Source organism: Pristiophorus japonicus, chromosome 12, assembly GCF_044704955.1.
Source record: "Pristiophorus japonicus isolate sPriJap1 chromosome 12, sPriJap1.hap1, whole genome shotgun sequence".
NCBI lineage: Eukaryota > Metazoa > Chordata > Chondrichthyes > Pristiophoridae > Pristiophorus > Pristiophorus japonicus.
This window is the reverse complement of record NC_091988.1, coordinates 104,094,995-104,120,623: the sequence shown is the minus strand read 5'-3', so window position 1 is coordinate 104,120,623 and position 25,629 is coordinate 104,094,995. Positions and strand designations below refer to the sequence as shown.

At 46.6% G+C, this 25,629-nt stretch overlaps 1 protein-coding gene across 2 annotated transcripts in view; it reads right to left on the bottom strand.

The window, feature by feature from the left end:
* The window catches only part of LOC139277400 (voltage-dependent calcium channel subunit alpha-2/delta-2-like), a 1,881,585-nt gene that overhangs the window by 642,873 nt on the left and 1,213,083 nt on the right, over positions 1–25,629 (bottom strand). For both annotated transcript variants that reach the window (XM_070895823.1, XM_070895824.1), the window contains one exon: positions 6,696–6,837. In XM_070895823.1, coding sequence (XP_070751924.1) covers positions 6,696–6,837 — 142 coding nt within the window. The remainder of the gene's footprint in view (positions 1–6,695; positions 6,838–25,629) is intronic.

Here is a 25,629-nt window from a genome sequence, read left to right as displayed (position 1 = left end):
GCTTCAGCAACGGATGAGCTGAGACAAGATGGGCGACATTACAGAGGTGTAAATAGGCGGTCTTGGTTATACCTCAGATATGTGATCGGAAGCTCATTAAAGGGTCAAATATGACACAAAGGTTGCGTATTGTTTGATTCAGCTTCAGATAGATGTTACAAAGAGGGATGGAGTTAGTGGCTAGGGAACAGTGTTTGTGGCGGGGACCGAAATCAATGGCTTTGATCTTCCCAACATTTAATTGAAGAAATTTCTACTCATCCAGAATTGGATGTTGGACAAGCAGTCTGATAATTTATGACTGTGGACGGGTTGAGAGAAGTGGTGGAGAGGTAAAGCTGGGTGTCATCAGCGTACATGTGGAAACTGACACTGTGTTTTCGGACGATGTCACCAAGGGGCAACTTGTAGATGAGTAATAGGAGGGGGGCTTAAGGATAGATCCTTGGGGAACACCAGAGATAACGATGCGGGAGTGGGAAGAGAAGCCATTGTAGGTGATTCTCTGGCTATAATTAGATAGTTAAAATTGGAACCAGGTGAGTGCAGTCCCACCCAGCTGGACGATGGTGGAGAAGCGTTGGAGATGGATAGAGTGGTCAACCGTGTCAAAGGCTGCAGACAAGTCAAGAAGGATGAGGAGGGATAGTTTGCCTTTGTCACAGTCACAAACAATGTCATTTGTGACATTGATGAGAGCCGTTTTGGTACTGTGGCAGAGGCAGAAACTTGATTGGAGGGATTCAAACATGGAGTTGCGAAAAGGATGGGCATGGATTTGGGATGCGACACCACGTTCGAGGACATTGGAGAGGAAAGGGAGGTAGTTTGCAAGGATGGAGGGGTCAAAAGGGTTGTTTTTTTGAGAGGGGTGATGACGGCAGATTTGAGCGAGAGGGGGACAGTACCTGAGGGGAGAAAACCGTTAACAATGTCAGATAACATGGGAGCTAGAAAAGGAAGTTGGGTGATCAGCAGTTTGGTGAGAAGCGGGTCAAGGGAGCAAGAAGTGGGTCTCATGGACAGGATAAGCTCAGAGAGATTATAAGAGGAGATCGGAGAGAAGCTGGAGAAAAATCAGAGTTCAGGGCTAGGGCACGGGGGAACCTTAGAGGAAGTTTGGCCCGATGGGCTAGGGGAAGGAAGGGAAGAGGCAGAGGCAGTTGAATGGATGGTCTCAATCTTGGAGACAGAGAAGTCCATGAGCTCCTCACATTTGTTGTTGGAGGTGAGGATGGAGGAGACGGGGAGAGGGGTTTAAGAAGATGGTTAGCATCGAGAAAAAAGCCAGGGTTTTTTATTCCAGAATCATTCTGAAATGCAGTGAGCAATTTTGGCAGACGAGAGCAGGACCCAATAATACTTTATGTGGTGAACGGCCAAAACCATTTGTCCGCCATATCTGTTCAAGTCTGCGTCCCTTGGACTTAAGGGAGCGAAGATGAGGGCCGTACCAGGGGAATGACCAGTGTGAGCGAGAGTAATTGTTTTAACAGGGACTAGGACATCAAAAGTGATGGCGAGGGTATGCTTGATCAGATCAGTAGCTGCAGAAATGTCGTGGTGAATGGAGGGCCAAAGGTTTGACAGTTAGGATTTCATAAATGTAGTTGTAAGAGAGTCGAGAGATAGTTTTTTATTCCAAGGGCGGACACAGAAGGAAGTAAGGTTCGGGGGAGGAAGAGGGATGTGGGTGGAGAGCGATATGAGGAAGTGGTCAGAGAAGGCCTTTTCTACTAATTGACATGATTGGAGTAGCAAGGCCATGAGAGATGGCAAGGTCGAGGGGGTGACCTTGAATATGGGTTGGGGAGTTCACATTGGGGGAGAGATTAAGGGAGGATAGGAGGCTAGTGAACTCAGAGGAGAGAGAATATGATGAATTGAGGTGGAGGTTGAAATCACCGAAGATGAGAAGTCGCTCGGTGCAGAGGCTGAGGGAGGAAAGCAGTGAGGATATCTCGGCGATAACATTTTTATGGTACTTGGATGAGTGGTAGAAAATGAGAATTTTAAATGAGAGGTGAGGGGTGGAATAGGGTGAGATGCTCAAAGGAGTAGACAGTGGCGGAGGATTGGCCAAGGTGTGATTAGGGGGACAGACCAGGATGTGATTTGGTAATGAGCTATGTAATGGACTCTTTCAGTATAATGACTATGTTTTGGGCTATTGCAGTGTAATGGGCTGTGTGGTAGACCCTCCCTGCGTAAGGGGGTGTGTATCGGACTTTCTCTGTGTATTGGGGTTTGTTTCAGACTCTCTCTGTATAATGGGGTGCATATCGGACTCTCTTTGTGTAATTCACATTGTATCGCACTCTCCCTGTTTGATGGGCTGTGCACCAGGCCCTCTCTGTGTAATGGGCAGTGTATTGGACCTTCGCTGTGTAATGGACTGTGTATCAGACCCTCTCTGTGTAATATAGAAACATAAAAACATAGAAATTGGTGCAGGAACAGGCCATTCGGCCCTTCAAGCCTGCACTGCCATTCAATATGATCATGGCTGATCATGCAACCTCAGTGCCCCATTCCTGCTTTCTCTCCATACCCCCTGATCTCTTTAGCCGTAAGGGCCACATCTAACTCCCTTTTGAATATGTCCAACGAACTGGACTCAACAACTTTCTGTGGTAGAGAATTCCACAGGTTCACCACTCTCTGAGTGAAAAAGTTTCTCCTCAACTCGGTCCTATATGGCTTACCCCTTATCTTTAGACTGTGACCCCTGGTTCTGGACTTCCCCAACATCGGGAACATTCTTCCTGCATCTAACCTGTCCAGTCTTGTCAGAATTTTATAAGTTTCTATGAGATCCCCTCTCGTTCTTCTAAATTCCAGTGAGTATAAGCCAAGCCGATCCAGTCTTTCTTCATATGTCAGTCCTGCCATCCCGGGAATCAGTCTGGTGAACCTTTGAAGCACTCCCTCAATAGCAAGAATATCCTTCCTCAGATTAGGAGAGCAAAACTGCACACAATACTCAACGTGTGGTCTCACCAAGGCCCTGTACAACTGTAGTAAGACCTCCCTCCTCCTATACTCAAATCCCCTCAGTATGAAGGCCAGCATGCCATTGCTTTCTTTACTGCCTGCTGTACCTGCATGCCTACCTTCAATGACTGATGTACGATGACACCCAGGTCTCGTTGCACCTCCCCTTTTCCTAATCTGTCACCATTCAGATAATAATCTGCCTTCCAGTTTTTGCCCCCGAAGTGGATAACCTCACATTTATCCACATTATACTGCATCTGCCATGCATTTGCCCATTCATCTAACCTGTCCAAGTCCCCCTGCAGCCTCTTAGCATCCTCCTCGCAGCTCGCACTGCCACCCAGCTAGTGTCATCTGCAAACTTGGAGATATTACATTCAATTCCTTTATCTAAATCATTAATGTATATTGTAAATAGCTGGGGTCCCAGCACGGAACCCTGCGGCATCCTACTAGTCATAGCCTGCCATTCTGAAAAGGACCCGTTTATTCCCACTCTTTGCTTCCTGTCTGCCAATCAGTTCTCTATCCACGTCAATACATAACCCCAATACCATGTGCCTTTATTTTGCACATTAATCTGTTGTGTGGGACCTTGTCAAAAGCCCTTTGAAAGTCCAAATACACCACATTCACTGGTTCTCCCTTATCCACTCTACTAGTTACATCCTCAGAAACTCTAGAAGATTTGTCAAGCATGATTTCCCTTTCATAAATCCATGCTGACTTGGACCGATCCTGTCACTGCTTTCCAAATGAGCTAATGTTACATCTTTATTCATGGACTGTGTATCAGACCCTCTCTGTGTAATGGACTGTGTATCAGACCCTCTCTGTGTAATGGGCCATGTATCAGACCCTCTCTGTGTAATGGGCTGTGTATTGGATGCTCCCTGTGCAATGGGCTGTGTATTGGACTCTTTCTGTGTAACGAGCTGTATATTGAACTCACTGAGTAATGGGCTGTATAACGAACTCACTGTGTAATGGCCTATATATCGGACTGTCTCAGTGTAATGGGCTGTGTATCGAACCCCTGCCTCTGTACCCTGCGCCTACTGAATCCTACCCTTTAAGCTGACTTGTGACGAACAGATGCTACGATGGAGTTTGAAGTGTTCTTTATTGAGGATCTTCTGAAGCCTGACTGCATCGCCAATCCCTTGGTGAGAGGCAGACTTCCCAGAGAGGGAGTTGTGTGCAGCGTTTCGGTCGGATCCTTGTTCCCGTGCTCTCAGCAGTATGAGTTGCTCAGAAAGATGGAATACAGAGAGCCGATATCATGCCAGTTTACAGATGATTAAAGGCAGGCTGGAGAGCTCTGGTGCTGCAAAGATTCATTGCAGTAATTACCACAGAATGTATGGGCAATCAACGCAAGTGGAATCTGCCGTCACCAGGACCAGGTGGTGGCTTGGGGGGGGGGGACTGGAAATGACAAATCCAGCACCATCGCCCCTCAGTAAATTCCACCAGTCGCATCCTTCATTTTTAATTTAAATGTTAATTATTTTGAAAGAGATCCATCCGTCAATACAATTACTGCATCGGGAAGATGATCAATCAGCAGCTCGCAGACGTCAGCACACTACCTGACGTCCATTACCTGCTCCATTATCACAGCCTTGGGATTCAATGCGTTAGAACCCCGAGCCAGCCAGCCTGCCTGTGCAGTGTGTGCAGAGAGTTTTCAATGTGCCAGGGAGACAACCCACGCCCGAACTGTTTGGGATTTTATAATACAGGCAGCATGTAGAAAACAAGGCCATTAGTGCTCTCACAAGTGAAGAGTGCAAGGGCACTCAGATCTGTTCCACACATGGATCACCTTTTAAAAAGTTGCCATAGGAAAACTGGGCTTTTGCTGTCTGGTTTCCATTTCTCAAAATTACTGAACATTCACCAATGGAAATCAGACGGACAGTTGCCTTAATATAGGCTGTAACTGTGTGTGTGCGCACGCGCATTGTAATATAGAGCTCCCCCTAGTGGACTACTGTTGTAATGCAACTGCTGATGTATATAATAAAAGGATCATGTGACAAGGTCACATGACACGTTCTCTGCAGAGCCATCTTATGCGATGTGTATGTTAGTGATGTCGTAAAGAATATATCACGTGTGAGAGTGTGTATGTGAGAGTGTGTGTGTGTGAGTGTGTGACAGTGAGTGAGTGTGTGTGTGAGAGAGAGAGAGAATGAACGAGTGTGCGTACGAGTAAATGCCTGTGAGTGGACGTGAATGTGAGTGAGTGCGTGCACGAGCATGTGAGACAGTGAGTGTGTGAGTGTGTAAGAGTGTGTGTCAGTGAGTGAGTGTGTGCAAGCAAGTGTGTACATGAGTGAGTCCATGTGAGAGCGTGCGTGTGAGAAAGTGTGTAAGTGTGTGTATGCGAGTGCGTATGAGAATAAGTGTATGTGTGAGTAAGTGTGCTTGTGATAAAGTGTGTGAGTGAGTGAGTGTGTGAGAGGGTTTATGCATATGAGAGCGTGTGTGTGTATGAGAATAAGTGTAAGTGTGAGAGAGTGGGCTGGATTTTAGCCTTTTCTGTTTTTGGGGCGAAAACGGAGGCGGGGCGGGAAAGTTACCGGCCGGGAATAGGTTGCGCTCTAGTAAGGAATTTTCGCCCTCTGGGCCTTGCGCCAGGGTGCGCAGCGTGAAGGGAGGCGTTGTACAACTTTCGTGGCGCAAAAACTCGCGAACTAAAGTGCCGAGCCGTGTGTGCTCCAAGAGAAGCCTTGGGGGGCGGGGTGGGGGGGGTGGAGAACATGGTCTCTCAGAGTATGGTTCTCTCCTTAACATTAACTGGCATCCAATAAATGAATAATCAAATGGTCCAAAACAAGTGTTTCAGTAGCTGAGACTAATTGGGAATTCAGCTTGTGCCTGGCATTGTTGAGTTTGTGAAGGTGTGTGTAAAGTGGACTGACTTTACGTGCAGGCGTCATTAAGGGGATTTGGGTCAGACAAGCTCCTGAAGGCCTTTATTTTATTAACAATCTCATTATGAAGCCCAGAATGCAGAATAGCACACGGTAGGAGACCCAACTGGGGCCTGTGTGCAGTTGAGTCTAGGTGGTTCTGTGCAAAAAATAGAGAACAAAAACTCCTCTGCAGAATATATTTGTGGGGAATTAAAACCAGGAGCATGAATATCAGATAGTCACTAATAAATCCAATAAGGAATTCAGGAGATCCCTCTTTACCCAGGGAGTGGTGAGAATGTGGAACTCACTACCACATGGAGCAGTTGAGGCGAATAGCATAGATGCATTTAAGGGGAAACTAGATATGTACATGAGGGAGAAAGTAATAGAAGGACATGTTGATAGCGTTAGATGAAGAGAGAAGGTTGTAGTGTATGTACCTGTGATTATGCTCACAGGTTTGTTGAGTTGAGAGTGGCTGTTCACAAGACTCAATAAAACCCCAGCTAGTTGGGTACAGGGGATCCACGATGAGGCAGGTGGATCCTGGTGGATGAACTGGTAATGTGTAGTGTGATTGTTAAACATTTGCGAATAAACCAACGAGATCTTAATAGAAATAGGTTGCTATGAATTCTTAAGCAAAGATCCCAAGAAGCAAATACATTAGAGGTGAAGGCTTGTGTGGCGCATAAACACGGGAATCGACCAGTTGGGCTGAATGGTCTTTTTCTCTACTGTACATTCTGTGTCATTCTATGTAATACTCACAGCCCTTGTAGATGTCTGTTGGGATCTGCACTGCCATATAGGAATAGTTGACCTTGACCTTGAAGTTTGGATCATCCACAAATTCCAACTGCAAAGGAGTAGTCTGTTCCCCGTCTGAGCTTTCATCGTCTCTATCACCACCCTATAACAACAAACAGAGAAGACAGTGTGAGATGTGCTCGGAAACATGGAGATAGGAACAGAGAAACATAGAAAATAGGTACAGGAGTGGGCCATTTGGCCCTTCGAGCCTGCAGCGCCTTTCAATAAGATCATGGCTGATCATTCCCTCAGTACCCCTTTCCTGCTTTCTCTCCATACCCCTTGATCCCTTTAGCCATAAGGACCATATCTAACTCCCTCTTGAATATATCCAATGAACTGACATCAACAACTCTCTGCGGCAGGGAATTCCATAGGTTCACAACTCTCTGAGTGAAGAAGTTTTTCTTCATCTCAGTCCTAAATTGCCTATCCCTTATCCTAAGACTATATCTCCTGGTTCTGGACTTCCCCAACATCGGGAACATTCTTCCCGCATCTAAACTGTCCAGTCCCGTCAGAATCTTATACGTTTCTCTCATCCTTCTAAACTCCAGTGAATAAAGGCCTAGTTGATCCAGTCTCTCCTCATATGACAGTCCAGCCATCCCTGGAATCAGCCTGGTGAACCTTCGCTGCACTCCCTCAATAGCAATAACCTCCTTCCTCAGATTAGGAGATCAAAACTGAACACAATATTCCAGATGAGGCCTCACCAAGGCCCTGTACAGCTGCAGTAAGACCTCCCTGCTCCTATACTCAAATCCCCTAGCTATGAAGGCCAACATACCATTTGCCGCATTCACCGCCTGCTGTACCTGCATGCCCACTTTCAGTGACTGATGAACCATGACACCCAGGTCTCGTTGCACCTCCTCTTTTCTTAATCTGCCGCCATTCAGATAATCTGCCTTTGTGTTTTTGCCCCCAAAATGGATAACCTCACATTTATCCACATTATACTGCATCTGCCATGCATTTGCCCACTCACCTAACCTGTCCAAGTCACCCTGCAGCCTCTCAGTGTCCTCCTCACAGCTCACACCGCCACCCAGTTTAGTGTCATCTGCAAACTTGGAGATATTACACTCAATTCCTTCATCTAAATCGTTAATGTATATTGTAAAGAGCTGGGGTCCCAGCACTGAGCCCTGCGGCACTCCACTAGTCACTGCCTGCCATTCTGAAAAGGACCCGTTTATCCCGACTCTCTGCTTCCTGTCTGCCAACCAGTTCTCTATCCATGTCAGTACATTACCCTCAATACCATGCGCTTTGATTTTGCACACCAATCTCTTGTGCGGGACCTTGTCAAAAGCCTTTTGAAAGTCCAAATACACCACATCCACTGGTTCTCCCTTGTCCACTCTGCTAGTTACATCCTCAAAAAATTCCAGAAGATTCGTCAAGCATGATTTCCCTTTCATAAATCCTTGCTGACTTGGTCCGATCCTGTCACTGCTTTCCAAATGCGCTGCTATTTTATCCTCAATGATTGATTCCAACATTTTTCCCACTACTGATGTCAGGCTAACCGGTCGACAATTACCTGTCTTCTCTCTCCCTCCTTTTTTAAAAAGTGGTGTTACATTAGCTACCCTCCAGTCCATAGGAACTGATCCAGAGTTGATAGACTGTTGGAAAATGATCGCCAATGCATCCACTATTTCTAGGGCCACTTCCTGAAGTACTCTGGGATGCAGACTATCAGGCCCCGGGGATTTATTGGCCTTCAATCCCATCAATTTCCCTAACACAATTTCCCGCCTAATAAGGATATCCTTCAGTTCCTCCTCCTCACTAGACCCACTGTCCCCGAGTACATTCGGAAGGTTATTTGTGTCTTCCTTCGTGAAGACAGAACCGAAGTATTGGTTCAATTGGTCTGCCATTTCTTTGTTCCCCATTATAAATTCACCTGAATCCGACTGCAAGGGACCTACATTTGTCTTCACTAATCTTTTTCTCTTCACATATTTATAGAAGCTTTTGCAGTCCGTTTTTATGTTCCCAGCAAGCTTCCTCTCGTACTCTATTTTCCCCCTCTTAATTAAACCCGTAGTCCTCCTCTGTTGAATTCTAAATTTCTCCCAGTCCTCAGGTTTGTTGCTTTTTCTCTTCATTGGCTTTAACATTATCCTCAATTTCCCTTGATAGCCATGGTTGAGCCACCTTCCCCGTTTTATTTTTATTCCAGACAGGGATGTACAATTGCTGAAGTTCATCCATGTGATCTGTAAATGTTTGCCATTGCTTATCCACCGTTAACCCTTTAAGTATCATTTGCCAGTCTATTCTAGTCAATTCACGCCTCATACCGTCGAAGTTACCTTTCCTTAAGTTCAGGACCCTAGTTTCCGAATTAACTGTGTCACTCTCCATCTTAATAAAGAATTCTACCATATTATGGTCACTCTTCCCCAAGGGGCCTCGCACAACAAGATTGCTAATTAGTCCCTTCTCATTACACATCACCCAGTCTAGGATGGCCAGCTCTCTCGTTGGTTCCTCGACATATTGGTCTAGAAAACTATCCCTAATACACTCCAGGACATCCTCTTCCACCTCATTACTACCAGTTTAGTTTGCCCAATCAATATGTAGATAAAAGACGCCCATAATAACTGCTGTACCTTTATTGCACATATCCCTTATTTCTTGTTTGATGCTGTCCCCAACCTCACTACTACGTTTGGTGGTCTGTACACAACACCCACTAGCGTTTTCTGCCCTTTGGACTTCCGCAGCTCCACCCATACAGATTCCACATCATCCAGGCTAATGTCCCTCCTTACTATTGCATTAATTTCCTCTTTAACCAGCAACACCACCCCGCCTCCTTTTCCTCTCTGCCTATCCTTCCTAAATGTTGAATACCCCTGGATGTTGACTTCCCAGCCTTGGTCACCCTGGAGCCAGGTCTCCATGATGCCAATCACATCATATCCGTTAACTGCTGTCTGCGCAGTTAATTCGTCCACCTTATTCTGAATAGTCCTCGCATTGAGGCACAGAGCCTTCAGGCTTGTCTTTTTAACACACTTCGCCCCTTTAGAATTTTGATGTAATGTGGCCCTTTTTGTTTTTTGCCTTGGGTTTCTCTGTCCTCTACTTTTACTATTCTCCTTTCTCTCTTTTGCTTTTGCCTCCATTTTATTTCTCTCTGTCTCCCTGCATAGGTTCCCATCCCCCTGCCATGTTAGTTTAACTCCTCCCCAACAGCACTAGCAAACACTCCCCCTTGGACATTGGTTCCAGTTCTGCCCAGGTGCAGACCGTCCGGTTTGTACTGGTCCCACCTCCCCCAGAACCGGTTCCAATGTCCCAGGAATTTGAATCCCTCTCACCTGCACCACTCCTCAAGCCACGTATTCATCTGAGCTATCCTGCGATTCCTACTCTGACGAGCACGTGGCACTGGTAGCAATCCTGAGATTACTACTTTTGAGGTCCTACTTTTTAATTTAGCTCCTAGCTCACTAAATTCGTCTCGTAGGACCTCATCCCGTTTTTTACCTAAATCATTGGTATCTATATGCACCACGACAACTAGCTATTCACCCTCTCTTTTCAGAATGTCCTGCACCCGCTCCGAGACATCCTTGACCCTTGCACCAGGGAGGCAACATACCATCCTGGAGTCTCGGTTGCGGCCACAGAAACGCCTATCTATTCCCCTTACAATTGAATCCCCTATCACTATAGCTCTCCCACTCTTTTTCCTGCCCTCCTGTGCAGCAGAGCCACCCATGGTGCCATGAACTTGGCTGTTGCTGCTCCCCCCTGATGAGTCATCCCCCTCAACAGTACCCAAAGCGGTGTATCTGTTTTGCAGGGGGATGACCGCAGGGGACCCCTGCACTACCTTCCTTGCACTGCTCTTCCTGCTGGCCACCCATTTACTATCTGGCTGTGTACCCTTTTCCTGCGGTGAGACCAACTCGCTAAACATGCTATTCACGTCATTCTCAGCATCGTGGATGCTCCAGAGTGAACCCACCTGCAGCTCCAGTGCCGCAATGCGGTCCGTCAGGAGCTGGAGGCGGATACACTTCCCGCACACGTAGTCATCAGGGATAGCGGAAAAGTCCCTGACTTCCCACATAGTACAGGAGGAGCATAACACGTGTCCGAGCTGTTCTGCCATGACTTAACCCCTGGATTAACTTAATTTGGCAACAATAATGTTAAAGGTTATTTACTGATATAGAAAAGGAACCTCCGGTACTGGCCTGAGCAGTTTATTCTTGTAGGGCAGGATTATAAATTTGAAGGAGAGGACAGAAGGGTCTTAGTTTTGACACAGTTTATAGTTTCCTCTGTGATGGCATGCTCTATATCTTGGACTGGAGCATTCTAACAAGATTTACAACACCAGCACTCAGCGTTATCCCCAACATACCACCACTGCCATGAGTAATGGGGTCAAAGCTGAATGGTCAAAACAGTTATAATGCTCTACTGTGCAAGCAACCCTCATGCAATTAGGTCAGACAGCTCAAGTTGAAGAGTCAGAACTGGCAGAGGCCAAATGTGCTAAACGGCTTCACTCTGCACCATATTTCTGTGATTCAGTGAATTCAAACCAATATAAACATGTATTAAAAATCACAATGTTGCCACTCAGCTTACTTAGTGCATTACCATCAGTCTAGGTTCTGCTCCTCTCCCTTTATTAAAACAACCCCAGCCAAACTCACAAATGACAGCTTTTGGGGCTGTGAGCAGGGTGCATTACCCCTCCCTGCCCTCAACCTTTCCACAGTGTTCAACGGCTGATTATGGCCATCTTCCTCCAAGACTTCTCTGTCATCCAGCTCAGTGAGACTGCCCTCTCACGATTCCATTCCTACCTATCCGAATGCAGCGAGTCCATCTTCAGAAAGGGCTTCTCTTCCCTTCCCTGTACCGCTATCTTCAGGATCTGCCAAGGATCCATCGTTGGCCTCTCTTCTCTTTATGCTGCCATTTGGTGACATCATCTGTTGTAAAAGAGCCAGCTTCAACACATACGCTGACGAAACCCAGCTCGACCTCTCCATCGCCTCTCCTGCTTCAAGTTCACAAAGACTGAACCGGTCATCTTCAAAGTACACTCCCTTGCCAATTACTTGATCCCATGCCCAGGCACTCACTCAATCCCAATCATGACTCCCTGTTCAACTGAGATCAGCTTTAAACCCCACTTCCACCACTGCACCTCCCTCAGCTCCTCCACCAATGAACCCCTTCGTCACCTCCAGACCTAACTACGTTGCAGACTGCCATTCTATCCTCCATAAACTCTGACTTGCTAAAACCTCGCCTCATATATTTTGTCCCACACTAGGTCCTGCTCGTCCTATACACCACCTCACTGACATACACTGGCTCCCAATACCCCAACACATTCAATTCAGAATCTTCATTCTCATCTATAAATCCCTCAAGGCCTTCTCCCACCCTATCTCCGGCTCTATAGCACGCCCTCAATGCTCTGGTCCTCTTGTTCTGGATCTTCTGTGCATGCCTACCCTTCACCTGGTGACAGAACTTTCAGCCACCTTTGAAGCTCCCTCCCTAAACCTCTCTGCCTCTGTCTCCAACCTCCTCCAAACCCATTTTTGTGACCTAGCCTTCAGTCAACCCTCCAAAACTTTCCCTTCCTTGCTCAGTGTAACACATTGCTATTAAGAACTAGTTGGTTTATTAGCAAAGGTTGAACAATCACACTATACATTACCAGTTCATCCACCTGCCTCATCGTAGATCCCCTGAACCCAACTGGCTGGGGTTTTATTGAGTCTTGTAAACATCATGTGACTGGCTAAGCCACTTACAATTCAACAGCTCTACAACTATTTTAGTAGAAACTTAAACAAGTGCCCCGTTTTGGCGCGGGAACCCACAACTGAACAATTTAAAACTGTAACGAAAACCTTTAATCAAATAAAAATTTGGTTGCAGGGGGTGATGATGCATTCCAGTCGGAAGGCCGTGAGCGTATTGGTGGGCACCGCATACTCCACAAAAATATTACACGCCACAATTTCTGGCAGCGGTGTGAGCATATTCACAGGTGCATACATTACATCATCCATGTCCGGTAATCCTGGACCCAAATTCTCCTGTTCACCACACAGTCAGTTGTACTCGGTAGCCTGCTTGGCAGGAACAGGTGACTTTGGACCTATGGTTCCCAAATCTTTCCTCCCCTCATGTCTGGATTGGTTGTCAACTAATTGATAGAGATTGATCGTTGTGATTAGTTAACAACTCTATTATCGGTGTACCATATGACTAAAAGGAGGCTAGGAGGAGAAGTGGGTCTTTTTTCACCTAGCAATTCCTATGGCGACATGTTCCTATCATCCTGTTGGCAAGGAGACAAAGCCTAGTACAGTGGGTTCATAGTTCCTGTCTTCTATCTGCAATCTTCGTCCCACCTCCATGAAAATGGTACTGCTCTCAGAACTCTTTTGTTTTGTACAGTTTTGTTCTTCTTACCTAAGTAAGGATATTCTTGCCTTAGAGGAGTTGCATTGAACATTCATTCGATTGATTCTTGGGATGAGAGAGCTGTCCTGTGAGGAGAGAGTGAGTAGAATAGGCCTATATTCTCTGGAGTTTAGAAGAATGAGAGATGATCTCATTGAAACGTATAAAATTCTTAAAATGCTTGACAGGGTAGATGCTGAGAGGATGTTTCCCCTGGCTGGAGACTATGCTCCCCTAGAACTCGGGAGCATAGTCTCAGGATTAGGATTGAGATGAGGAGAAATTTCTTCAGTCAGAGGGTTGTGAATCTTTGGAATTCTCTACCCCAGAGGACTAAGGGAATCAAGGGATATGGGGATAGGACAGGAACATGGAGTAGATGTAAAAGTTCAGCCATGATCTTATTGAATGGCGGAGCAGGCTCGAGGGTCCGTTTGGCCTGCTCCTGCTCCTATTTCGTATGTTCTTATGTATTACCCAGCTATATAACTCATTCCCTAACAATACTGCATCCTTTGACCCACATAGAGCAATGGTCAAAGCTTCAGCAGGTTAGAGACATTGCGCATACTTCATCTAGGTGCTCAGCCACTGTCTCCAATTGCTGGAGAATTAGACGGGGTGGATCGCAAGCCTGATAGGACATGTATGACTCAGCTTGCACTCTGGGTTTGCAAACTCTGTTCTAAATATTAATGGAATAAGGCAAGTCTTGCACTGCTGGGAAACCAAGCTGAAAGAAGTATAGAACTGCATGCATCGAAACACACGCAAATAGCCAGAAATATAAGGATGAAGACCTGTGGATTCAGCAATCATAACCTTGATGACTGGACCCTTCAATATACAGATTAAAAGCCATCCATCTCCAGTGATCCATATGGTGCTGAGACAGACAGACTCTGTATTGATTTTAAAGTCGGCTGCCGACAGGATCGGTGGAAGCCAGTACTTACTCCCTCAGCACTCACATCTGTAACTAGGACTGTGGCTGACACTGGAGGAACAGTTTTGGCCATCTCTCTCTCTCTCTCTCTTTCTATGGCGGGTGTGCCCAGGGGTTATGAAATGGCAGATTGGCTGATTGCTCATACTCTAAATAAAAAAGTAATCACTTGGTGTCCCTGGCTCCGACTCGTCTCCCATTATCTGGATACACAGATAACAAACCACTGTATGTAATCATTCACCACTGGGAAACAAACAACACCCATTTCCGACCCCAGAGTTTACCCAGTATGATGATTCCGGACTATCCTAGGTAAACACCTTTCAAAGACATATGAGGGCAACTTTTTCACTATTTTCTACCTTTGGTCCAGGGGACATTTGACCCATAGGTGGCTGAGGTCATATACGAAGATAATGCTCTGGAATTTTGGTCTTTTTTCCAAACTCTCAATGATGCCTCATCACAGGTAGTCAATCGAAGATGAGGGCCAGGACTTACTCGAGGGGTCCTCTGCCTCCGGCTGTAACTCACCAGAACCCAACGGAAAGAAAGGCAAGCACACGATTACCCTGGGTCTTCAGTTCTTGGTCGTCTTTTGAAGGGCAGGTAATCCACCTGTCCCTCACAAGGCCAATGAGACCAAGCGGACTGGGGTGGAAACTCCCTACTCTGGGAGTTCCTGCTTAACCAGGCTTAGAAGGGAACCTGGCCTTGAATTTCCTCCACATTTGGACCCAGAGACACATGAAACAGGGAGCAAATTAATTGTGTGGCCTAATAGATAACGGAATTTTGGCCGTAAGTGAGCTATATGCATAACGACAATATGCCAGAATCTCCTCAATGTTTTCTAGCCATCTATCGATCCCTCCGTCCGAAAGCGCCTCCGACCATGATAATGGCTCTGCCCCCAAGTTACAGAGCATTATCTGCGAGTTTCCTGCAATCGCTCTCTTCAAATTACCACCAGATTTTCAGGTACAGCAGGGAACTACGTCAATTTTCTGGTGTTCTATTGCAACTTTTTGAGAGTTTTTACAAAACTTTATCCTCAGAGACCTGTTCTGTATTTTAAGTTTCTTTTAATACATTTTATGGCGTCAGTGTAAGTCACATTAAAAACGGAAAGCTTCGCTGATTACAGTTTCTTAAAATAGGCTGTGCCTGATGTGTATGAATGATGGTTGAATGAGTTGAAACTGTAAGGGGCCAAAGTTCCCTTAATATAGCCGTCCGTTAACGTCAGCGATGGGTGGCTAACAGGCAGCAAAGGCCTACCATCGGCGGTGGGTGATGTGCATGCCTCCCGGCACATTGTGTTAACGCTGCGCCCTCTAACGCCACCCACGTGGTGACATCATCCAGCCCCCTTGGCGCCGCTCTCACGATGTTTGGTTGTACGGAGGCGTAACGGCCAGGCGTCTGTACAGCCAGGAAAAAGTGGTGTCAACATAGCAGATCTCGGGTGGAATCGCCCAGCAATCAAGGTAAGTTGTTTTCTTTATTTATTTCAGCTTTTATTTACTAGTTGTACCAGTGGGGAAGTGTGTGTGTGTGTGTGGGTTGGGAAAGTTTTTGTGTCTTTTTTTCCTCCCCGGTTTTCCAGCTCGCTTGCCGACAGCCTCCCATCGGGAAATTCAGTCGGCCTCCTGAGCTCCCTTCTGATGGTGCCCGAGGATGAATGTGCAACGTCACTTTTAGCGCTGCTCTCTCATCTTTAGGCGTAAAAACTGAATTTGGCATTTTGAAGCTGCACTTACGCCCGGCACTAAAATCAGCACTTAGGCGCTGACAGCGCCTCAAAAACAGCGATACCGAATTTCAACCCATAAGTCTCATAGTTAAAGAAGGAATATACAGCTTTCAGTGCTATCCTTGTGCCCTGATTGTTTGCACTGATTTTCACCTTTTTTTACATTTGGCCGTATTCTTATGATTATATTTGCAGGAAATTTAAGCGTAACTTACCATTAGCAGAATGGGTGCAGGAATGGACGTATTTTTGTGCCGAACCTCCAGGTTGCGCCCGTGGAGAAAATTCCAGGCCCAGTATGCCAAGTGAGATGAGTCATACCAGCCTCCATATGGGCAAAGGTGAATCTTAGAGGTGGGGGAAGGGGTCCAGGTGAGAGGAGTGGCTTGCTTCCTCAGACAAATTTAATTTAAAAAGAAAATCTCCCCCCTTAAAAAGAGACGCTGAATGCGGTCTTGGGGGTCGGAAGGAGATGAGGCATTGGGACACAAATGCAGGGAGATAGCAGAATGTGCATGAGTCCAGTTGGCACCAGTGATAGGCCAGTGGTGGCATTGATGCTCCAGGTGCCTTCCCACTGCTCCTGCTAACTCCCATGGGCTTCTCACTGGAGGGCACCAGCGGGCACAGTCCCAGTTTAATGTCGGGATTGTAGCCTGTACATTTTCGGGGCCAGGTTCTTTTTACAGTCATGCTGGGACTGACAAGGCATAAATGGAGTGTCTGAACTCCTTGAGCCAAGTCCTTGTCAGACTTTTCCACAGCTGATGTAATTTCTCTCTGATGGGATAGAGCCTCCTGTCCCTTGAAGGTGAACCCATTACCACAGTAGTCCCCAGAGCACCACTACTCACCACACCTCGTCAATGTAAATTGCCCCTCCTTTGGAAATTTCTAACTGAGCAATATGATTTTAATGATTAAGCTCCATTAGCTCTCTGATTACTAGCAAATTCATCGGGGCTGTTGTGAGCTCACTGAGGAGCCAATGATCCTAAAGGATTCGGGAAGGAACTGTTGATGAGGAGACAAGGGCCAAGTAATTAGTCTGGGACCAAACCGAGAGGATGGATGAAAATGAGACTTCGGCCTCATTAACATACTCTAGTTATGCAGCCGGGGCTGGTTGAGCCTCCAGAGCAGGTTTGCCCAAGCTAGGACATCAATGTCGGCCTGCCTGCCTCACTAGCAGTGGCCCTCCATTAGGTCATGCACTTTGGCAGAAAAAAAATCAAAGAGTAAGTTATTATTTCAATGGAGAAAGATTGCAAAGTGCCACAGTACAGCGGGACCTGGGGGTACTTGTGCATGAAACACAAAAGGATAGTATGCAGTTACAGCAAGTGATCAGGAAGGTCAATGGTATCTTGGCCTTTATTGCAAAGGGGATGGAGTATAAAAGCAGGGAAGTCTTGCTACAGTTACACAAGGCTTTGGTGAGGCCACACCTGGAATACTGCGTGCAGTTTTAATTTCCATATTTACGAAAGGATATACTTGCTTTGGAGGCAGTTCAGAGAAGGTTCGCTAGGCTGATTCCAGAGATGAGGGGGTTGACTTATGAGGAAAGGTTGAGTAGGTTGGGCCTCTACTCATTGGAGTTCAGAAGAATGAGAGGTGATCTTATCGAAATGTATAAGATTATGAGGGGGCTTGACCAGTGGATGCAGAGAGGATGTTTCCACTGATGGTGGAAACTAGAACTAGAGGGCATGATCTTAGAATAAGGGGCCGCCCATTTAAAACAGAGATGAGGAGAAATTTCTTCTCTCAGAGGGTTGTAAATCTGTGGAATTCGCTGCCTCAGAGAGCTGTGGAAGCCGGGACATTGAATAAATTTAAGACAGAAATAGACAGTTTCTTAAACGATAAGGGGATAAGGGGTTATGGGGAGTGGGTGGAGAAGTGGAGCTGAGTCCATGATCAGACCAGCCATGATCTTATTGAATGGCGGAGCAGGCTCGAGAGGCCGTACGGCCTACTCCTGCTCCTATTTCTTAAGTTCTATGTTCTAAGTCCCGGGAGCGGGGTTGGACCGTGATGGGGTGGGGGGAAGATAATCACGACCCCTGTGGTGTTGGGGAAGCCCTCCAGCTCTCCTGGCTCCACAGTATGGGTTATTTAACAACAAAAATTCAACGTTGGCAGCGGTGGGAGCTGCTGAAGAATCCTGAGTGGCAGAGAGCAAAGGCATGACCCACTCATCGCCAACTAATTTCTGAATGGGGCACTTTAGCTTGCGTTAGGCCCTTAATATACATATTGAAGGATAATGCCTTCACATAATGCCTGTTTTGGCATGCATATGGGCGCCTAATAAAAAGGCCCCCCATGAATTTAACAGTGGTCCCAACGGCAGTGCAGATTGGGTGCAAGCTAAATTGGTATGCTTTGCGCCCCGTTTTACACCCGAAAAATGGGCACACAGCATACCAATTTCTACTCCATCTTGGACACAAGATGCTCAACATGTAAGAACAGTTGGATGTGTATCTCCTCACCACAAAGCATTGAATCTGGGATGCTTTTCCAGGTTTCAGGCCTGTGGTGATGGTCAGTCAGCTGGTGAATGAACTGATTGGCAGTGTGTGATATAGGGACAGAGCACTGATAACAACAACAACTTGTATTTATATAGTGCCTATAACGTAGTAAAACGTCCCAAGATGCTTCACAGGAGCAAAGTTTGACACCAAGTAACATTGCCGATATTAGGGCAGAAAACAGGTAGGTTTTAAGGGGCATCTTAAAGAAGAAATGAGAGGTAGAGAGGCGGAGAGGTTTAGGGAGGGAATTCCAGAGTTTAGAGTCTAGGCACTGAAGGCACGGCCACTATGGTTCAGCGATTAAAATCAGGGATGCTCAAGAGGCTAGAATTGAAGGAGCACAGATATCTCAGGGGGCGGGGAGGCTGGAGGAGATTACAGAGATAGGGAGGGGCGAGGCCATGGAGAGATTTGAAAACAAGGATGAGAATTTTGAAGTCGAGGTGTTGCTTAACCGGGAGCCAATGTAGGTCAGCGAGCACAGGGGTGATGGGTGAGCGGTTCTCGGTGCGAGTTAGGACATGTGCAGCCGAGTTTTGGATGACCTCAAGTTTACTTAGGGTAGAATGTAGGAGGCCAGTCGGGAGTGGATGAGACTTGTTGTGGAGTGACCAGTATGTGCCCTGTTCATGTGTTGATGAGATGGAGGAGCTGCCATCACTCTCCACTGTGACAGTCGACCTCCTTCATGTGTTGGTGCTCATACCGGGTTGTGTTAATGACAAGAGTTGTGCTGCTAAATGAGCTGTGTAATATAAAGTGAGCTGTTTCAAGCAAAGAGTCTGGCGTTAGACATGCATATGGAGTGCATCATTACAGCTAATTAATTTATGCACTCTAAACACTGTATTACTTTTATAATTGCTCAACTACATTGAGAATGCTGTCTCTCTCTGGAGCTGTGGTTTGTGGCTGCTGCATGATCAAAAGGGATCTTTCGCCCCGCTGTTTGTCTCATTTTATCCCTCTCCTACCTCGTCACGTTTCTACATGTGGAAGGCACAGCAGCCAAGACTGATCCATCTGCCACACATCCGCACACATCTGCACTTGCAGTCGAGGCACTCAGCAGTGATTAGAGTGAGAATCTAGGTTTATTTTAGCCCTCCCAAACCCAGGGGCAGTGCCAGCGATTCGGAGCAGGAACTCTCTAACCAGGGCCGCATGTGCCCATGGATAACCTGGCTCAGCGATTCAACGTGTGCCCCTCCTGGTCTGTGTGCCTCGGCTACTCACTGCATTAACACAAAGGTTTTGATGATGTGAAACATTTGGAGAACTGAATTGGAGCATTGCTCTTCCTCTTAGCACAGAGTTTTAGCCCAGTGTCAGTGAGCTGTTAATATTGCCCAGCCGGTCTTGTTCTCATCGTCACTGTGCTGTTTATATTTACAGCCTGTCTGTTAGTGGCTGTTGTGGTTGACTGTTTAATTAGAATCTCGTTTGCAAGTCTATACATCGAATTCGATATCGTGCACATTTCAAGAATATATTGTGCTCCTAATTGCGAGGTTTTTGCTGCATAAGCTGTGCCAGCCTCATTATTATCCTGTACATGAGCGGCTGGTGTATGTACGGCTGAGTTAGCACGTGGATAAATTGTAAATGCTGAAAATGTAAGTGGTTCAGATGTCTGTCTGGCAGCCACACTCGCATATTATGCAGTCAGGGCAGAGCAGCTTTCCTGTTATCAGTTAAATGCATTCACTTGCTAATTTATTACTGTTATGTTCAAAGCACTCTCAAGAGGGATAGAGACTCCAGAATTGCTCAGTTCACCGGCTGGGTGCCATTGGTTACAGATCACTAATCTTTCAAATACAGGCACATAGCTCAACTGCCACTGAGTTAACACTGGGATTGTACCACACCAGGGTGTACTCGGATTGTACACCCCGGCTCACACCCCGACTCACACCTCTGCTCTCTCTCCCTTACTCTCTCCCCTACTCACAGCCCATCACTCTCTCCCCTACTCTCTCTCCCCTACTCTCTCTCCCTTACTCTCTCTCCCCTACTCCCTCTCCCCTACTCCCTACTCTCTCTCCCTTACTCTCTCTCCCCTACTCCCTCTCCCCTACTCCCTACTCTCTCCCCTACTCCCTACTCTCTCTCCCCTACTCTCCCTTACTCCCTACTCTCTCCCCTACTCTCTCTCCCCTACTCTTTCCCCTACTCTCTCTCCCCTACTCTCACCCCTACTCCCTACTCCCTCCCTTACTCTCGCCCCTACTCTCTCCCCCTACTCTCTCCCCTGCTCTCTCCCCTACTCCCTACTCTCTCCCTTACTCTCCCCCCTACTCTCTCTCTTACTCTCCCTTACTCCCAACTCACACCCCTACTCTCCCCCCCCTACTCACTCCCCTACTCTCTCCCTTACTCTCTCCCCTGCTCTCCCCCTACTCTCTTCCCTGCTCATACTCCTGCCCTGCTCACACCCCTGATCACACCCTGATCACATCCTGCTCTCACCCCTACTTTCAAAAGAGTAAGTCCTGCTTGACCAACCACATTTAATTTTTTGAAGCAGAAACAGAAAGAGTAGACAATGGTAATGCAATAGATATAATTTATGTAGATTTTCAAAAGGCCTTCGATTAGGTACTCCATAATAGACTGATGAACAAGGTCAGAAAATGTGGAGACGGGGGACAAGTAGCAGAATGGATCGCGAGCTGGCTTCAGGACAGAAAGCAAAGAGTAGGGGTAAAGGGTAGCTATTCACAGTGGCAGAAGGTGGGCGGTGGTGTTCCACAAGGATCAGTGCTGGGACCACTGTTGTTCACAATTTATATGAACGATTTAGACTTTGGAATCAAAAACACAATTTTTCAATTTGCAGATTGGGGGCAATAGCCAATACTGAGGAGGACTGCAACAAATTACTTGAGGACATTAATAAACTTGCAGAATGGGCATATAATTGGCAAATAAAGTTCAACACAGATAATTGTGAGGTATTACATTTTGGCAGGAAGAATAGGGAGGTCACATTACTTGGAGGGTGCGAGTCTGGGTGGGGTAGAGGAACAAAGGGATCTCGGATACAAATACACCAATCACTAAAAGTTGCACCACAGGTTAGCAGGGCCATAAAAAAAGCAAACCAAGAACTTGGGTTTATGTCTAGAGGGATAGAATTGAAAAGTAGGCAAGTTATGCTAAACCTGTATCGAACCTTGGTTAGACCACACTTACAGTACTATGTGCAGTTTTGGTCACCATATTATAAAAAGGATATAGAGGCACTGGAGAGGGTGCAGAGAATATTTATAAGGATGATACCAGAAATGCGAGGGTATATATATCAGGAAAGGATGAACAGGCTGGGTCTCTTTTCTCAACAAAAGAAGGCTGAGGGGGTGACCTAATAGAGGTCTTTAAAATTATAAAAGGTTTTGATAGAGTGGTAGAGAGAAAATGTTTCCACTTGTGGGGAACTGGTGGCCGTCAACATAAGATAGTCACCAAGAAATCCAATAGGGAATTCAGAAGAAACGTCTTTACCCAAAGAGTGGAGGGAATGTGGAACTCGCTACCACAGGGAGCGGTTGAAGCAAATAGTATAGATGCATTTAAGGGGAGGCTAGATAAGCTTTTGAGGGAGAAGGGAATAGAGGGTTATGCTGATAGATTTAAATGAGGAAAGACGGGAGGAGGCTCAAGTGGAGCATAAACATCGGCATGAACTGGTTGGGCCGAATGGCCTGTTTCTGTGCTGTATATCCGATGTAATCCTACTCACACCCCTAATCGCACCCCTGCTCAAACCCCTACTCAAACCACCACAACAACAACTCACTTTTATGTAACGCCCACAACCTAGAAAAACTACCCAAGCTGCTTCACTGGTGTAATCAGACTATAATGGACACTGAGCCAAAGACGGAGACATTAGGGCAGGTGACTAAAAGCTTTGTCAAAGAGGTAGGTTTTAAGGAGGTTCTTAAAGGAGGAGATTGAGGTGGAGAGCTCAGGATTTTAGATGGCTAAAGGCACGGCCTCCAATGATGGGGCAAGGGGAAGGGGAATGCAGAAGGCCAGAGTTGGGGCAACACTGAGTTCCAGGAGGTTTGTTGGACTGGAGGAGATCACTGAGATTGCGAATGGTGAGGCCATGGAGGGATTCGAACACAGGGATGAAAATGTTACATTGGAATCATTGAGGAACATGGAACCAATGTAGGTCAAGAAGGTCAGGGGTGATGGATGAGTGGGACTTGGCACTGGATAGATTATGGGCAGCAGAGTTTTGGATGAGCTTACAAGATATGAAGAATGGGAGGCCGACCATAAAGAACATTGGAATAGTTGAGTCTGGAGGTAACAAAAGCATGGATAAGGATTTCAGCAGCAGATGGGAGGTGGAAATTGGTGGTTTTGATGATGGAGAAGATATGAGCCTAGAAGTCTGATAACGCGGGAAAACGGCGATGCCACTGTGAGAGGAGGTTAACTTGTGCCCATAAAATGAGCGCAGACAGCACAGTTATTTTGGTGCTGCCTGCTGATTTAAATGATTGCAGCCCAGAACCTACCATGCAACGTGCTGTTTCAGGCAGTGCGCTAAGCTGAAGGTCCAACGTAGCATGGCCATAGCGTCCCTGGAGCGAGGCAGCATTTTCTTAAAGCTAGCCTGTGATTTTAGAAAGCAGTCTCTTGCACTAATATATATATATATTTTAAATAGGCAGTCTTTAGCCCTTAGAGCTCAACTGCCTTCTGAATTCTTTAAAAAATAATTCCAAAATGGCAGCCTTCATTTTGATGATGACTGGTGGGGCAGCAGTTGGTGGGATTGGATCTGTCCTGCTTTTTGTGGTCAGGACGTACCTGGGCAACTTTCTACTTTGTCCAGTGTTGTGGCTGTACTGGAACAGCTTGGCTAGAGGTGCGGCTAGTTCTGGAGCACGACAGCCGGGATGTTGTCGAGACTCATAGTCTTTGTTGTATCCAGTGAGCTCAGACGTTTCTTGATATCATGTGGAGTGAACCGAATTGGCTAAAGACTGGCTTCTGTGATGGTGGGGACCTCAGGAGGAGGCCTAGATGGATCATCCACTCAGCACTTCTGGCTGAAGATGGTTGCAAATGCTTCAGCCTTAATCTTTGCACTCATGTGCTGGGCTCCACCATCATTGAGGATGGGAATATTCATGGTGCCTCCTTCTCCCATTAGTTGTTCAATTGTCCACCACCATTCGCGACTGGATGTGGCAGGACTGCAGAGCTTTCGCCTGATCTGTTGGGATCACTTAGCTCTGTCTATAACATGCTGCTTCCACTGCTTAGCATGCATGTGGTGTTGTAGTTTCACCAGGTTGGCACTTCAATTTTAGGTAAGCCTGGTGCAGCTCCTGGCTTGCTCCCTTACACTTGGACCAAGATTGGTCGCCTGGTTTGATGGTAATGGTAGAGTGAGGGATATGCTGGGCCATGAGGTTACAGATTGTGGTGGAATATAATTCTGCTGATGCTAATGACCCACAGCACCTTGTGAATACCCAGTTTTGAGCTGCTAGATGTTTTTTGAATCTATCTCATTTAGCACGGTGGTAGTGCCACACAACACGATGGAGGGTGTCCTCAGTGTGAAGACAGAACTTCGTCTCCACAATGATTGTGGTCACTCCTACCAATACTGTCATGGATGCATCTGTGACAAGTAGATTGGTGAGGATGAGCTCAAGTAGGTTTCTCCCTTGTGTTGGTTCTCTCACCACCTGCCATAAGTCCAGTCTGGCAGCCCTTGTGACTAATGGAAGATGAAAGTTAGGCAGTTGCCAGCTCAAACGAGCAATGGTAAGTGACTTGAGGGAGGGTTCAAAGTTTGGAAATACAACAAGTCAGTCTGCATTTAAAGTCAAGGTGGCAAAATTGAAGTGTGTTTGATTACTGCTGATTTGGTATCCATCACTTTAAAACCCAGTCACTGCACAGACAGTTTAGGAACCAGCGGAAGTCTACCCAGTCCAATTTTCAATTACTGCATTTATAGACACACCCTACTCACACTCTTACACTTCAGGTTTGCTGTTTGTTTCCCAGATCCGACTGATACCTATGTTAGACTTCAAGGCAACAGATAATGCTCTCATAGGTTTGGGGGTCTTGGGGCTCACCGAAGAGAGTGATCTGCAAAATATCTATGACGATTATGTTTAAAAAGACCCCAAAATGTTCACATTTTGGGTGGAATCTTTCACCAGCGTTCTGCTCTTTGTCATCCAGTTGCTGATTGACCTGCAGTCTGTCCGTTTGTTTCAGATCTGCAGCATTCATGCTACCTCCTTTCTATCTGTGCTGTGAGAGAGCTGCTTCCTCCTGTAATGCATCATTCTTGTGTTTGCTTTGTTTGTTTTGCAGCCCTAGAAAGAGCATCTGTGTGAGATCACAATGTTGGAGTAAAGTGGAGCAGGAGAGCCCTGCACCGAGCAGTTAGATAAGATCATCATCATCATAGGCAGTCCCTCAGAATCGAGGAAGACTTGCTTCCACTCCTGAAGTGAGTTCTCAGGTGGCTGAACAGTCCAATACGAGAGCCACAGTCTCTGTCACAGGTGGGACAGATAGTCATTGAGGGAAGGGATGGGTGGGACTGGTTTGCCACACGCTCTGTCCGCTGCCTACGCTTGATTTCTGCATGCTCTCAGCGTTGAGACTCGAAGTGCTCAGCGCCCTCCCGGATGCACTTTCTTCACTTAGGGCGGTCTTTGGCCAGGGACTCACAGGTGTCAGTGGAGATGTTATCAGGGAGGCTTTGAGGGTGTCCTTGTAACGTTTGCCGTGAACGAGCTCCGCATAGAGTACTTGCTTTGGGAGTCTTGTGTCTGGCATACGGACATTGTGACCTGTCTAGCGGAGCTGATCAAGTGTGGTCAGTGCTTCAATGCTGGGGATGTTAGCCTGGACGAGGATGCTGATGTTGGTGCGCCTGTCCTCCCAGGGGTTTGTAGGATCTTGCGGAGACATCGTTAGTGGTATTTCTCCAGCAACTTGAGGTGTCTACTGTACTTGGTCCATGTCTCTGATCCATACAGGTGGGCGGGTATTACTACAGCCCTGTAGACCATGAGCTTGGTGGTAGATTTGAGAGCCTGGTCTTCAAACATTCTTTTCCTCAGGCGGCCGAAGGCTGCAACTGGCGCACTGGAGGCAGTGTTG